The 16,000-nt window shown below is 38.8% G+C and overlaps 1 protein-coding gene across 1 annotated transcript in view; it reads left to right on the forward strand.

Annotated features, from left to right (window-relative positions):
• gli2b (GLI family zinc finger 2b) overlaps positions 1-16,000 on the forward strand; it is a 94,942-nt gene that overhangs the window by 62,936 nt on the left and 16,006 nt on the right. The window contains exons 4-8 of the mRNA XM_082155761.1: positions 3,171-3,364; positions 6,082-6,255; positions 10,666-10,867; positions 11,994-12,180; positions 15,886-15,996. Of these exons, the coding sequence (XP_082011887.1) occupies positions 3,171-3,364; positions 6,082-6,255; positions 10,666-10,867; positions 11,994-12,180; positions 15,886-15,996 (868 nt within the window). The remainder of the gene's footprint in view (positions 1-3,170; positions 3,365-6,081; positions 6,256-10,665; positions 10,868-11,993; positions 12,181-15,885; positions 15,997-16,000) is intronic.

Raw genomic sequence — 16,000 nt, forward strand, 5'->3', positions numbered from 1 at the left:
AGTCGAACCGCTTCGTTTGCTCTATTGCATCATGAAGAAACAATCAAAACCATCATTTCACATGTTTTTTTTTTTTGTCATGTCATTAAAACTGGGTGGAAAACATCAGTAATTTGCTAATCAGATATTGCCAGATGGAGCGATTTAATTAGGTTAAAAAAAATGCATAGGAAAGAAAAATACCTCATTAGTTTCTCCTATAGACACCAATGAGATTAAATAGAGAATAAGTGCAAAGTTTTTATTAATCAAACGTCAGAAATCTCAAAATGATCATTTCTGATGTGTGAGAAATTAATTTTGTAACATTATACACTGTAAAAAAATATGTATTTTCAGAATTTATCAAATCAACTTAGATAATTAATGTGGATCAGAAAACATAAAAATGTGAGTTTCCATTTATTAAATCAATGTCCTTCAATGTATTAACTCAATTTTTTTATTTCAATGAACAACCGGGTATTACTTACAATGAACTTTCTTTTTAAGTTCAACAATAATTTATGTACAGTGTACAATGTATTGACCATGACGTATTTGCTGAGAAAAATCTGAGACAAAGTTAATCCTATCTATCTATCTATCTATCTATCTATCTATCTATCTATCTATCTATCTATCTATCTATCTATCTATCTATCTATCTATCTATCTATCTATCTATCTATCTATCTCTATCTATCTATCTATCTATACATACATATAAACAAACTCTATGATCTGATTTTTTTAATGTCATTGTCTTCCTGAGGCACACTGTAAAAAAAAAGTCAGTGCAACTTCATATTTCAAGTTGACTAAACTCAAAATTGCATGAACTTTTTTAAGTTTAAACAAAATATATATATTTTTATACAGTGCATGAGGTTGAAATTGAGTGGGACTTTTCAACAAAACTCATGTCCCGCCGCTTCATTCTCCCGTCTGGGAATCATCAGAAAGTCTCGAGAGAAATGTGGCTGACGAATAAAACAAGAAAAATGATCCTTAACTACAGCGCAGACGTTTCCTTGATGGAGGGATGGAAAAGAGGGGAAATGAAAGGGCAGCCGTAGATTGAGAGCGGTCTGGTTTGTGTTAGAGAGAGTTTGGCGTTTTTCCCATCACACCTCAGACGAGCTCACGCACTAATGCCTCTCTGAGCCCAGCGCCAAACCTCACAAATATTAGTTATGGCAAACTTTCATAACTATGAAACCCATGAACGAGGGACTCGTGTCAAACATTGAATCGTTTGATAAGTGTGTCTACAATGTTTTCAGACTGCAGTCAAGGTGCTTGACAGGGACAAACAAACCGGTTTTAAAGAGTTGCTGAGTGAATACAGGAGGAGGAGATTCAGCAAACGCCTGGAAATGATCCTGAAGGTTCACGGTTCTCCAGCGAATGTTTGCCAACTCGGGCTGGGGTGTGTTTCCCGAAAGCATCGTTAGCCAACTATACTCGCAAGTTCTGTCGATATCAGCAGTTCAACGAGTGTTTCCCGAAACCATCGATCCAACGAACATTCGCAAACAGCATCGCAGAGTTGTGTGTGTGAACGACAGATCTCGACCTGTGGTTAGAAGAAGAGTTTCTAGATTGCATGACATGTGGACTTAATAAATCCTGATCTTGAGCAAAATAAGCAAGCTGACATTCAGTGCAACACGTGTCTTTTATTTAGAATACATACAAATGTCATTTACGTCTTTTAGTTTGTCAAGAGATTTAAAGCGTCGTTATTAAAGAGTGCGCGTGTGTGAACGAGCTCTAGTGTGTAAGAACGAGCCTATGAGTGAATCTGGAAATAAAGCGAAATAACTGAGAAAAATGAGAAGTAGTCCTTGTCTGTAATTTATAGCAAAACGTCTAGTGTTAATTCGATCTCAAACAGTTTCATTAAAAGAAGTTATTACTCCACCGCGTGCGTGACGTCATAAACCAACGTGATTGAACGACTACTTTGCGACAATATGGTTTTGGGAAACAGTCGTGATTAGCTAGTTGGTTTCTTCAACGATGCATCGCACTATAGTAGTGAAGCAGCGAGTTACGGTGTTGTTCGGGAAACACACCCCTGTTCGGTTAATCGGAGTAAAACCAGAATCGAGATATGACTATTGGAAACGATATGTGCGTTTGAAAGCACAACATGTGCCAACCATCTTCCCAAACTCTAATGTCTAGTGCATATCAATAGAGGATGAGCTTTAAGGGTTAAAAATAACTGATGTTTTGATGATGTTTCAAAATGAAGAAAATAAGCTTTAAATATTAGTATTGTAATTTTAGAGTAAATTTTACAAAATTATACTCTTTGTTTTTACTGCAAAAATATTTCTAGTTATGTTTCTTATTTTGTTTTTAGTAATTTTTCTCTGTTTATTTAGTAATACAAATAACAATAACATAAATATTAGCATTGTAATTTTACAATTGTAATGTAAAAACATTTTTACAGTAAAAAATGTATTACATTAGTAGTATTTCTTATTTTGTTTTTATTTAGTAATTTTATATTTTTATTTAGTAATAATCATAATTAGTACTGTGATTTTACAGTTGTAATGTAAAACATATTTTGTTATTCAATTTTTTTTCTTAAATACTATTTTTTATTTTACTATGAAATATTTATTGTAATATTTCTTTAGTTTTTTGTAATTTTTGTTTATTTAGTAATAATAATAACAATATCATCATAAATATTAGTATTGCAATTGCACAGTTGTAATGTAAATTTATATTATTATATTTTACATTATTTCTGGTAATAATTTTATATGATTTTATGTTATAGTATTCACTATACTACACAGTTACATTTACATACACATACTATACAATTAAACTATTACAGTAATAATAATAGTATTTATTAGTATTAGTTTAATTCTATTATATTGATAGATAATCACGAAATTTTGACCAAATTGTGCAGCCCTACAAACAAGCACAGCAAACCTGCAATTTATTAAATCGCATTTTAAATCATAATCACAATATTGTATCGCAATAAATGGTTTTCCCCAAATCATGGAACTCTAACCATTTTGCACTACAGAAAAGGAGTTTATGACAGTTTCCTTTGACCATCATTTGAGGAAAAGTGCAGAGAAACAGTGATGATCTGTGATTATCTCAGCTGTTAATGGTCTCTTTAAAAGCAGTGTTTCTCTCTCCAGGCCTCCAGGGTTAGCGGGCAGCCCGGTGATCTCCGACATCTCTCTGATCCGACTGTCTCCAGGGGGCGCCGGCGAGTCCTTCCTCCCTCCTCACTCGTACGTGTCTCCACACATGGAGCATTACCTGCGCTCGGCACACGCCAGTCCAACCCTGTCCATGATCTCAGCGGCCCGAGGACTGAGCCCTGCTGACGGTGAGGAGGGCAAAACACACGCACTCAAACTTACACTTCTATTTAACATATATTTAAATGCATGCATGAGGAAACAGTGGAATTACCCTTTTTGTTCATGTGCAATTTTCATTTCTTAATTTGAAATGTATTTCTGCAGTCACAGACGTAAAGGTTTGGGGTCAGTTGAGAAATTAATTATTGTATTAAAATGATCAAAAAAGTAATCAGTTACTATTTCAAATAAATACTGTTCTTTTGAACTTTTTCTCTATTTATCCATAAAAAAATTTGAAGCTGTTTTCAACACTGATAATAATCAGAGCATCAAATCATCATATTAGAATGATTTCTGAAGGATCATGTGACACTGAAGACTGGAGTAATGATGCTGAAAATTCACAGGAATAAATTACATTTTACTATATATTCACATAGAAAGCAGATTTTTTTAATTGAAATAATATATTACATTTTTCCCTGTATTTTTTATCAAATAAATGCATCTTCTGTGAGCAGAACAGAATTCTTTCAAAAACAACCCCAACATTTTTGGGTTTATCTTGTGATAAATTACTGTACATTATCTCATTTTTAATCATTTATATAATAATTTGAGTTAGTTACTCCCCAATTCTGGCTGCTGATCAACACTAACACTCAGCAATCTTACTTCACATGGCAGGGTTGGTGTAGTTAGTCTGAAACAGATCTGCGTTATTTGAGCCTCAACACAGGGTTTGCAAACTCAGCATTTCAAAACTTTTAATTATTACCGTTTTGAATGCTGCTCACAGTCATCTCTGAGGGATGTGTGTATATTTGGGTTTGGGCCACATGCAAATTGTCAAACATGTGCAACTTTCCCCATCCTGCGATTTGCCCTTCGGGGGACGTTCTGGAAATTAACACGAGAAAAACGACAAGGCAGAATTCCCCAATGTTGGGCCGAACCCGACGACAGACCTCTTTCTTCAGAGCTGAATTACAATTACAGGTCGCGGCGAGCCGATCGAGTGACATATAAATCACGGTTCACAGTCTGTCAGCAGTAATGTGTTTGCACCTTTAAACTTAAATAAGCAGCACGCAGGAGATCCCAACAGCGATAAAGGCATAAAAGAGCGCCGGGAAAGAGAAATGGGGCTATTTGAGCCGAAGCGAGTGTGGATGGGTAGATGTGGCCTTGAATGGTTTCCAGACCCGTTTCAGACCTCAGCGCTCAAACACAGGCCTGGCGTTAGTGTTGGCTCGTGTTTTAAGGCCGTGTTTATTTTTCAAGTTGGAAGAATATATAGACATTAAAGGCTTTGGAATAGAATCCAAGACACTTTTTGATTGTGTTCATTGGCAGAGATTTATTTCTATATTAAAGGAGAGACAGATACATATATTTTTGGATTTTTTTGTCATGAGGGATGGTTTTGTTGTCTGTTTAATCACAATTCATAACACAGTTCAAGCTTGCAATGCATTGACCAGCATTCACGTCTGCGTTTCCACACCATATTTCTGTCCTAATCTATTCTTGAACCAAACGACTTGAGCATTAAACATGTTAAACTCTCTCTCTGATTGAGGCTGACACTTTTAAAAGACGTTTACTAGGTGCAGATGTCAACTCTCTTCTTACTGTAGATCCCTTGACCTCCCGTCTGTACGGCTAGTAAAGCTTTACTTATAATGTTAGTTAAGGTTTATTGCATCTTAATACATATATTTATATGCAAATTTAATTATGTTCTGATTGGCTAACCACTATACGTCAGTATTGTTATAGAGTGCAACAGTCAGTCGGGCTCCGGAAGTAAAAAGTCAATTCATTTTCTCCATAGGGAAACGTATAAACCTTTAAAGACAGCTTTACTGTGAGCTATGAGGTTGTTAATCGAGGGTATTCACTTCTGTTGAAGCCGCCAGCAAACAAACCTGTATGCTCTCAAAATATATATATATATATATATTGCATATTTTGCAATAAACATATATCAAAATATATATTTTTAGATATATAATCAACATTTTTAAATGAGTATTTGTATATTTCTCCATTGTTTTTAATGTGATTATGCTGTTCACAATGCTTCATGGGATTGTAGTTATATCCCTCACTAAAGCTGTTAAGTCTTTATCTTTGTATTTTTTGTCTGATTTTTAAAACCTTTTTTGCTTTAAATCAAAGTCTGTAAGTGTTGTGATTCGCCTTGTAGATGATTGGCTTATAATTCTTTAACAAAGACTGTTTTTTGAAATCCCTATTGAAAAACATGAATGGAACCAGCGGTGCTGAAAAAAGGGGGCGGGGACTAATGCACTCTATTGTTAACTAAAGCTATTAAAAACCATTTTTGTTAATTGAAATGAAGCTGAAAATATAAATATTAGATGAAAAGTGTATGTAAACGTAAATTTGAAATGTTGTCTTAGCAACTAACTGAAATATAATGTGTTTATATTGAGGTTTTAAAATTACTAAATCTAAAAAGCAAAAAATAAATATTTTTTAAATACAAAAACTAATAAAAATGGCAAAAAACATGCAAAATAAAAAAAAACTCAAATTAAACCTGAAAATATTAAAATAAAAGCGAATTCAATATATAATTCACACTGTTTTTTCATCATGATGTAATGCATATGTGGGCAGGTCATATGCTAATTAGCTCAGAGGTGTGATAATCATGATATGATATAACCGTGAGTATAAGACTCTTTTAACTGTCTCTTCTCTCTGGCAGTGGCTCACGAGCACCTGAAGGAACGAGGGTTGTTCGGTCTGCCCCCTCCGCCCCCCGGCGCCTCCCCAGCCGACTATTACCACCTGATGACGGGCCACAGGAACCCGTACGGGGAGTTACTGATGCAGGGAGCCGGGGCGGCTCATCTGCCCGAATACTTCACCCCGGTCGACGGTGAGTTACAGCCGTATCTGTTTAACCGTGTTAAACATAATATTTGTTTCACATTGAAATCCAGGGTAATACTTATGTGTGGCTTCAAAGGACTTTATAAACACACATTTCTCTTCGATTCTTACACCAGCAGACAGTAAAATAAATAAACTCCCTCGTGTTCAGCATCCGCTCGCAGCCGACACTCTAAACACTGGTGATGTTTATGTTCTTTCTCCGTTCTGTCATCCAGCGCTTCATAGGTCAGGACAATGGAGCGATCCAAATGATCCATAACTGCTCGTTTAGTCATATTAGCTGTTAAAGTCAATGACGATGAAGCTTGAAGTTCATCAAAATAAACTGAGTTTTACACCTTAACTAACCAAGTGATTAGCAACAGGGCATTTAGTTGATTGCACTGACTCGCTCCGCCCACTGTAACATCTCATTGGTCCAAAATCTGTCTCCTTAACTATACATTGAACAACAGATACGTTCTGAATGTATGTTATTATGCAGCAGTTTCATGTTCAGTGTGGGTGGACTGAACTCATCGCTTTACGCCTGGTTACTTAGGGGTTTTGAAAAGAACATTTGTCAAGCTATCATAATTATTGATTTATTGCTTTTGGAATTTCTGTGGATGTGAATCAGAGTAACTGAAGCATCACATGATTAACAGATGGATTATGTCGCGTTTATTTGACTTTCTCATCTGTATTTAACACATTTGTGCTGTTCTCCGAATCAGTCAGAGGAAAAATACCATGACGAGACTAATGTGAGTAATACTCCAGAGAGACACGAGGTGTTATTTCAAACAAACACATGGTGATATACAGTAGGCCTCTTCCTCTCTATAGAGCAAACATTTGCTCTTGCGTCTCCTTCAAACAATCGGAGTTGAAAAACAAACACTCTCCGTTCGCTCTCCCTCTTTAGCATGGCGTATCGGGTGTGGGTGTGCGCACAGATCTCAGGCTTTGCTAAAGCAACATGAATGAATAGCTCATTTAGCTGAGCTAACTCCGTCTGGCTTTGATCTGTGTCCCGTCCGGAGCCGCTGATGCTTCCCGACAGCTTTTCCGCAGATGTGTTTGGATGCTGACAGTGGAGCGTGTCCCACGCTTTGACGGGAAACAGCATGAGTCAGTTACAAAGACAGATAGAAAGAGAATGAGAGATATGATAAGTCAAGCAAAGCCAGTCAGAAAGTTGTAAAGACAACTTCAGGGTTTAAAAACACATTTTCTTTGGCTATATGCCGTTTAGTCACGATTAACCCAACATACCCAGAGGTACAGTAACTCTATAAGCAATGGACCAGGCAGAGTCACTGTAACAATCAAAAATGTTGCAGTTAGTAGCAATCATTAACTCCAAACATATTGGAAACGTAGAGAAAATGACCACAATTGCCAACATTCAGCATAAAGTCATATGGATGTTGCGTGTAGACTTGTTTTTGGGGTAAATTTTGGTGTAAACGTGATCAAAGTTTTGACGTTTTTTTTTTGTTATAGCGCCACCTATTGGTGGAAACTGCTGAAATTTGGTGTGTTATCTCAGATTGTCCTGGTGTACATGTGTACCAAATTTTGTGAAGTTCTGACATTGTCACATCCAATAAGCCATATTTGTTCATATGAATTTAGCTACATGCAAACACAAACAGTGCATGGCATCAAAACATAATTTTATGATATAATTTTAAGTCCTCTGAGGGGTGGCGAGATCATGTTAATAAACTCATTTCCGCTGAGGTGAAGGCGTAAGATCATGGCGTCTTTGTAAGGCCATTAAGACCATGCAAATTCCACCACAGAACGCATTTAAATCTGCAGACGTTCACAGGCCCAACGTCTGCTTTCAGTCATAGATCAGGAGCTCCAAAAGATTCCTGTAAGACATTGACGTTGTGAGTTTTAGGTTTGGTTTTCTTTGTCTTTTGTACTGAATGTTTAGCATCAGTTCTCTCTGGATTTGGGTCCTGAGGCGGCTCTTAGCACTAAAGATGTGTTAGGAGCTCCAACGAACGCCTGAACATGACAGCAAACCATTAGCTCATGCTAAGAGTAATGACCCTCACTGCAACAAAGCTGAGGGATTATTTATTAGCGCTGTGGTCTGTAGGGAACACGTCCACACACACACACACACACACAAATAAATGATTTGTGTAATCCTGCTTGTGTTGGCGCTGCTCGTGATGAAATCATTATGGACGTCCGGTTGCCAGAGTCTCTGGATACACACACACACACACACACGCACACACACACAGGGTCTAATGCTTAGCACCTGTTGAGTTAGCTGCAGTTGTCTCAGTAACTCTCCACTGAAATAGCGAACTGTTCAGAGTGTCTTTGGTCTGAAACATACTCTTCACAAGTTATCACTACCTTAATGATAAAGCATCCGGTTTAATGGCGCAGAAATATTAAATGAAAGTCTTTTGAATCTCTGATGATGTTACCAAGACAATCATGAGCCACTGACGCACAAACATACACTTATTATTCACACACATTTTTTTTGAGCCAGAATCGGTTCTGTAAATTACCCACATTAAACAAAGTCAAGTCTGCAATCGTTTGATTGTTATCTGGGTAATTACGGTAATTTATTGGGAAGGATTAATTATCCCAAATCAAATCAAAATGAGGTCACGCTGAGTTTGAGATGGGGACGATATTTTTTCACTACTGCTATTCAGCCTTTAACACAATAAATCACTTAAAACTAATTTTCAGAATACTTTGAATTGATTTTTCTTCTTTGTATTTTTTTTTTTTTACATACAATATGACCAAAACATAAGTAGCTGTAGAAACACTATTTTAAAATAAAATAAAATATTTTATTTTTTAATTATATTATAAGTATTATATTTATATATTTTTATATATTTATATATTTAAGAATTTTTTTATTATTTTGAAATATTTTGAAAATAAAATATTTCTTTAAAATAATATTTTATTTAAAGTAATATGTTCAATATTTTTATACATTTTAAATATTGAACAAAAATAAACAAATATTTTAATATACAATCTAAATATAATTTTATATAATAATTTAAATATAAACATTTTTTAATAATAATTTTAAACTATTTTTTTACAAATATTTTAAATATTACTTAATTTTATTGGTACTTTCTTTTTTGATCAATTAGACAATCATGCGTTAATGAACTTTAAGATCATTTTAAGAGCAAAAAAGGACGACTTTTTTATATAAAAAAGTTTTTTTTATACAAAATTTTATACAAAATAGTAATTTGCAAAGATATAGAGGGAAACAGATATTATCCCAAGATTGATGGCAATTTTTTTATTTTTTGCATAAAGTTTGTTGTGACTTCTTCACTATTTTTGTAATACTGGAGTGAAGCCGGTTTCCCAGTGAAGTCACGTTACCCAAGTACAGTATATTCTGTTTTCCATGGCCAGAAATCAATCTTGAGCACTTATTGATGGGGTTCGGCTCTATCCCGCGGAGCCGTGTGTCGCAGAGGGTGTGTGAGAGCATCGATCATGCAGTCGTACTCCACACTCACACACACACACACACACACACACACACACGCGCGCGCACACACGCTTGTGAGGTTCCTAAAATAGCTCAGCAGTGAACGAAACTGGAAATGACACACTGAGATTCTCCCGAGCGAGAGAAAGAGAATCAAACTGGAGTATTGATCACTTGAACTGGTGTTTTGCTGGTGTCATGCTGGGAGTATCTGCTGAATGACTGGACAGTTTCTATCCTATTCAGAATTATGGATTTTAACTGGATTTAAAATCCCGATGGATAAAAAAAAAAAATTTGAATTATAAACAAAAAAATGTGCATTGATGAATTGCGCAATACACATTTATTAAGAAAGTAACATTAATTTTACAAAAAATTACAGAATTTTGCACTGTCCATCTCTCCGCTCTCAGATGCATGTATCAAAGCTACAGACCATTTTCCTCGGCTATAAGCCGTTTAGTCTCAATTAACCCAAAGTACCCGAGTGTACAGACACTTTATAAGCATTGGAGCATCAAAAATATTGCAATTAGCAGCAATCATAAGCTCCAAACAGATGTGGAACAGCTGGCAACTTTCAGCATAAAGCCATATGGGTGTTGCAGTGGGTGTTTTTGAGGTACATTTTGGGGTAAACTTCATCACAGTTACAGTTTTAAGATTCTTTTTAAGTTATAGCGCCAACTATTGGTGGAAATGGCTTAAATTTGGTGCGTGCACTCAGACTGCCCTGGTGTACATGCGTGCCAAATTTTGTGCATTTCTGACATTGTCGCATAAAGATTTGGAATAATTTGCATTGATGAATTGCGCAATAAACTTGAGTTTAAAGAGTACAGGTTTGACTGCATGCTTTAACATGTTACGTGTTTGCATGTTCCACAGTGTCACGGTTTCCCAGCCCTCGTCTGACGCCCAGGTTGAGTCGAAAGCGAGCGTTATCCATCTCTCCGCTCTCGGACGCCAGCATCGACCTGCAGACCATGATCCGAACATCACCCAACTCTCTGGTGGCCTACATCAACAACTCCCGCTCCAGTTCGGCCGCCAGCAGCTCCTATGGACACCTGTCTGTCGGAGGACTCAGGTACTGACTGGATTCAATCTCTCAGTGGCTACGTTTACATGCACACAAAGAATCCGTTACTAATCGGATTGACGGCTCAAAAAGCCTTCATGTAAACACCTTAATCGATCCGATTGAGCTCGATCCCAATGAAATTTTGATCGGATTGAAAGGGGCGGTTTATTCCTTTTCTAATCCGATCGAGAGAACATGTAAACACTTGATGGATTGAAAACCGAAACTGAAAGGACTGCGCATGTGCAATGACTTTGAAATAGCATAATGACGCGGGAGCGAGCTGTTCTTCCTGTTGAATAAAGTGTCATATATAAACGAGTGTCCCGTCATTCTAAAATTCTCCTTTCACTAAGGCCCCGTTTACACGAAGGGAAGACGCAGATATTTTCCTGCGGTTTGGCGTCTCATTTACACGAAAACCCCGTTTTTATCACAGAAAACGATTATTTCTAGTTATGATGGCGCTCGACGGCTTATTTATGCAGGTTGATGTAAATTACAACTTTTTTGAAAACGATGTTTTGTGCACGATGTTATTATTGAAAACGGGGGGGGGGGGGGGGGGGGGGGTGTGGCCTCAGTGTCTGTGAAGTGGAGCAGGACAACATCACGTCTTCATTAGTTGATATGGTTCAGCTGTGTGTCGTTAATCAGTCTCGTTAGCTCCCCTTGTTTTCCATGTATAGAAGCCCTCAGTTTCTGTTCAAGCTTTAGTTAACATTATGGGTATGTGGAATGTTTCTCCTTGTTGATTCGCCTGTTTATTTTTTGGATTGTTGTATTAATTAGTAATTACCATCAAAAATACCAATTGAGTCAGGTCAAAAATGGAAAAAACAAGAAATCCCGCACACTATAAACACTTGCAAACGAGTATACATTTTTTATTAGCAACGTTTTGGTCTCATTCGGTCTCAACGTTTCGGTCTTGAGACCGAATGAGACCGAAACATTGATAATATAATTTTGATACTCGTTTGCAAGTATTGATAGTGTGTGGGATTTCCTTGTTTTTTTCCGATTGTTCTATTAAAAGTCTCCTGAAGATATTTCTCGTGACATTTTGAGACAGTCAGAGCCGATCGTTTGCACATACAGCACATGCTCATCTCTTCCTCCTCTGTTCCAGCCCTTCGTTCCCGTTCCCACACTCCATTAATCCGGTGGCGTATCAGCAGCTGTTGTCCCAGCAGCGAAGCCTCAGTGCGTTCGGACACACTCCACCGCTCATACAGTCGTCACCCGCGTTCTCCAGCAGAATCCCACTGAGCCTCTCCACCCTGCCCACACACACCGCCAGTGACATCGACACGAAGGTAACACACCTGACCACTGACACACCAACACACCTGACCACTGACACACCAACACACCTGACCATTGACACACCATCACACCTGACCACTGACACACCAACACATCTGACCACTGACACACCATCACACCTGACCACTGACACACCAACACACCTGACCCACTGACACACCAACACACCTGACCACTGACACACCAACACACCTGACCACTGACACACCAACACACCTGACCACTGACACACCAACACACCTTACCACTGACACACCAACACACCTGACCATTGACACACCATCACACCTGACCACTGACACACCAACACATCTGACCACTGACACACCATCACACCTGACCACTGACACACCAACACATCTGACCACTGACACACCAACACACCTGACCACTGACACACCAACACACCTGACCATTGACACACCATCACACCTGACCACTGACACACCAACACATCTGACCACTGACACACCATCACACCTGACCACTGACACACCAACACATCTGACCACTGACACACCAACACACCTGACCACTGACACACCAACACACCTGACCATTGACACACCATCACACCTGACCACTGACAAACCAACACATCTGACCACTGACAAACCAACACACCTGACCCACTGACAAACCAACACACCTGACCCACTGACACACCAACACATCTGACCACTGACACACCATCACACCTGACCACTGACACACCAACACATCTGACCACTGACACACCAACACACCTGACCACTGACACACCAACACATCTGACCACTGACACACCAACACATCTGACCACTGACACACCAACACACCTGACCCACTGACAAACCAACACACCTGACCCACTGACAAACCAACACATCTGACCACTGACACACCAACACACCTGACCCACTGACAAACCAACACACCTGACCACTGACACACCATCACACCTGACCACTGACACACCAACACATCTGACCACTGACACACCAACACACCTGACCACTGACACACCAACACATCTGACCACTGACACACCAACACACCTGACCACTGACACACCAACACATCTGACCACTGACACACCAACACACCTGACCACTGACACACCAACACACCTGACCACTGACAAACCAACACACCTGACCCACTGACAAACCAACACACCTGACCACTGACACACCATCACACCTGACCACTGACACACCAACACACCTGACCACTGACACACCAACACACCTGACCCACTGACAAACCAACACACCTGACCACTGACACACCATCACACCTGACCACTGACACACCAACACATCTGACCCACTGACACACCAACACACCTGACCACTGACACACCATCACACCTGACCACTGACACACCAACACATCTGACCACTGACACACCAACACACCTGACCACTGACACACCAACACATCTGACCACTGACACACCAACACACCTGACCACTGACACACCAACACATCTGACCACTGACACACCAACACACCTGACCACTGACACACCAACACACCTGACCACTGACAAACCAACACACCTGACCCACTGACAAACCAACACACCTGACCACTGACACACCATCACACCTGACCACTGACACACCAACACACCTGACCACTGACACACCAACACACCTGACCCACTGACAAACCAACACACCTGACCACTGACACACCATCACACCTGACCACTGACACACCAACACATCTGACCCACTGACAAACCAACACATCTGACCACTGACACACCAACACACCTGACCCACTGACAAACCAACACACCTGACCACTGACACACCATCACACCTGACCACTGACACACCAACACATCTGACCACTGACACACCAACACACCTGACCACTGACACACCAACACATCTGACCACTGACACACCAACACACCTGACCACTGACACACCAACACATCTGACCACTGACACACCAACACACCTGACCACTGACACACCAACACACCTGACCACTGACAAACCAACACACCTGACCCACTGACACACCAACACACCTGACCACTGACACACCAACACACCTGACCACTGACACACCATCACACCTGACCACTGACACACCAACACACCTGACCACTGACACACCATCACACCTGACCACTGACACACCAACACACCTGACCACTGACACACCACTGACACACCAACACATCTGACCACTGACACACCAACACACCTGACCAACACACCTGACCACTGACACACCAACACACCTGACCACTGACACACCAACACACCTGACCACTGACACACCACTGACACACCAACACATCTGACCACTGACACACCAACACACCTGACCACTGACACACCAACACACCTGACCAACACACCTGACCACTGACACACCAACACACCTGACCACTGACACACCACTGACACACCAACACATCTGACCACTGACACACCAACACACCTGACCAACACACCTGACCACTGACACACCAACACACCTGACCACTGACTGACCACTGACACACCAACACATCTGACCACTGACACACCAACACACCTGACCAACACACCTGACCACTGACACACCAACACACCTGACCACTGACTGACCACTGACACACCAACACATCTGACCACTGACACACCAACACAACCACACTCAGTTTTGCAGTCTCCTTTTATTACGTTTATTAGAATGCTTTTGATCAATATTTAAGTATAAAAAGTGCTATACAAATTATTTTTTAATATATTATTGTATTTGTAGGGCTCCATTTATATATATATATTTATCTATTCAAATAATAATAATACATTAAAAACTAATATTATAATATTATTTATAGTACTATTATTACTATTAAATAAAAATAATAATAATTATTATTATTGCAATTGTTATTATTAAAACTCTATGGCACATTTTATACATAATTTATTTTTGCTATACAAATAATAATAATAATAATAATACATTACAAATATTTTTTGTAATTATTTATAGTACTAGTGCTACTATTAATAGCAATTATTATTATTAATATTGTTATTATTTGTACAAGCACCTTTTACATGTATAAATAATTTAAATAAATAAATGCTTCAATACAATTAATAATAATAATAATAATTTCACAATAAACTATGATTATATTTATAATAATAATAATAATAATAATTCATTACATTTATATAGCGCTTTTCTCGACACTCAAAGCTTTTCTCGACGCTCTCTACATATTTCATTATAATATATTTATAATAATATTTAGTATTAGTAGTAGTTGTATCTGTATAGCACATGCATAAAAATTATATATGTATTGTGGTATACAAACAACAATAATAACATAAATAGATGCATTAATAACAAATATTTTTCAAGAAAATATTATATTTTATTGTAGTGTTGTTATAATCATAATAATAAACTATTAGTATTCTTGTAATTTGGAATTAATTCATCAATAATTATTTCATTGTACATTTAATTTAAAAATAAATGAAAAGAGCCTGATTATCATTCTCAGAGCTACACACACATTAGCCGTCCTGTTTCTCTGTGTCACGTTCAGGCAGAAACACACAGCAGATCCAGACCGCACAGCATTCTGGGTCGAGGAGAGCCTTGCTAAACACTGCTACTGTCTACTCGTCTACTGTCTCGATGCTGACTTCTTTCCTTTCTCTCCTTCCCTCTTTCTTTAGAACACAAATGGAGACTCTGCAGTCAGCAGCACGGTAAACCCCCTAAACCACAAGAGGTCAAAGGTCAAGACAGAGTTGGACGGGCCGCGACCTGTGTCGCCGTGCTCTCCGGTAA

The sequence above is a fragment of the Leuciscus leuciscus genome, assembly GCF_965113295.1.
Source record: "Leuciscus leuciscus genome assembly, chromosome: 23".
NCBI classification, from domain to species: Eukaryota; Metazoa; Chordata; class Actinopteri; order Cypriniformes; family Leuciscidae; genus Leuciscus; species Leuciscus leuciscus.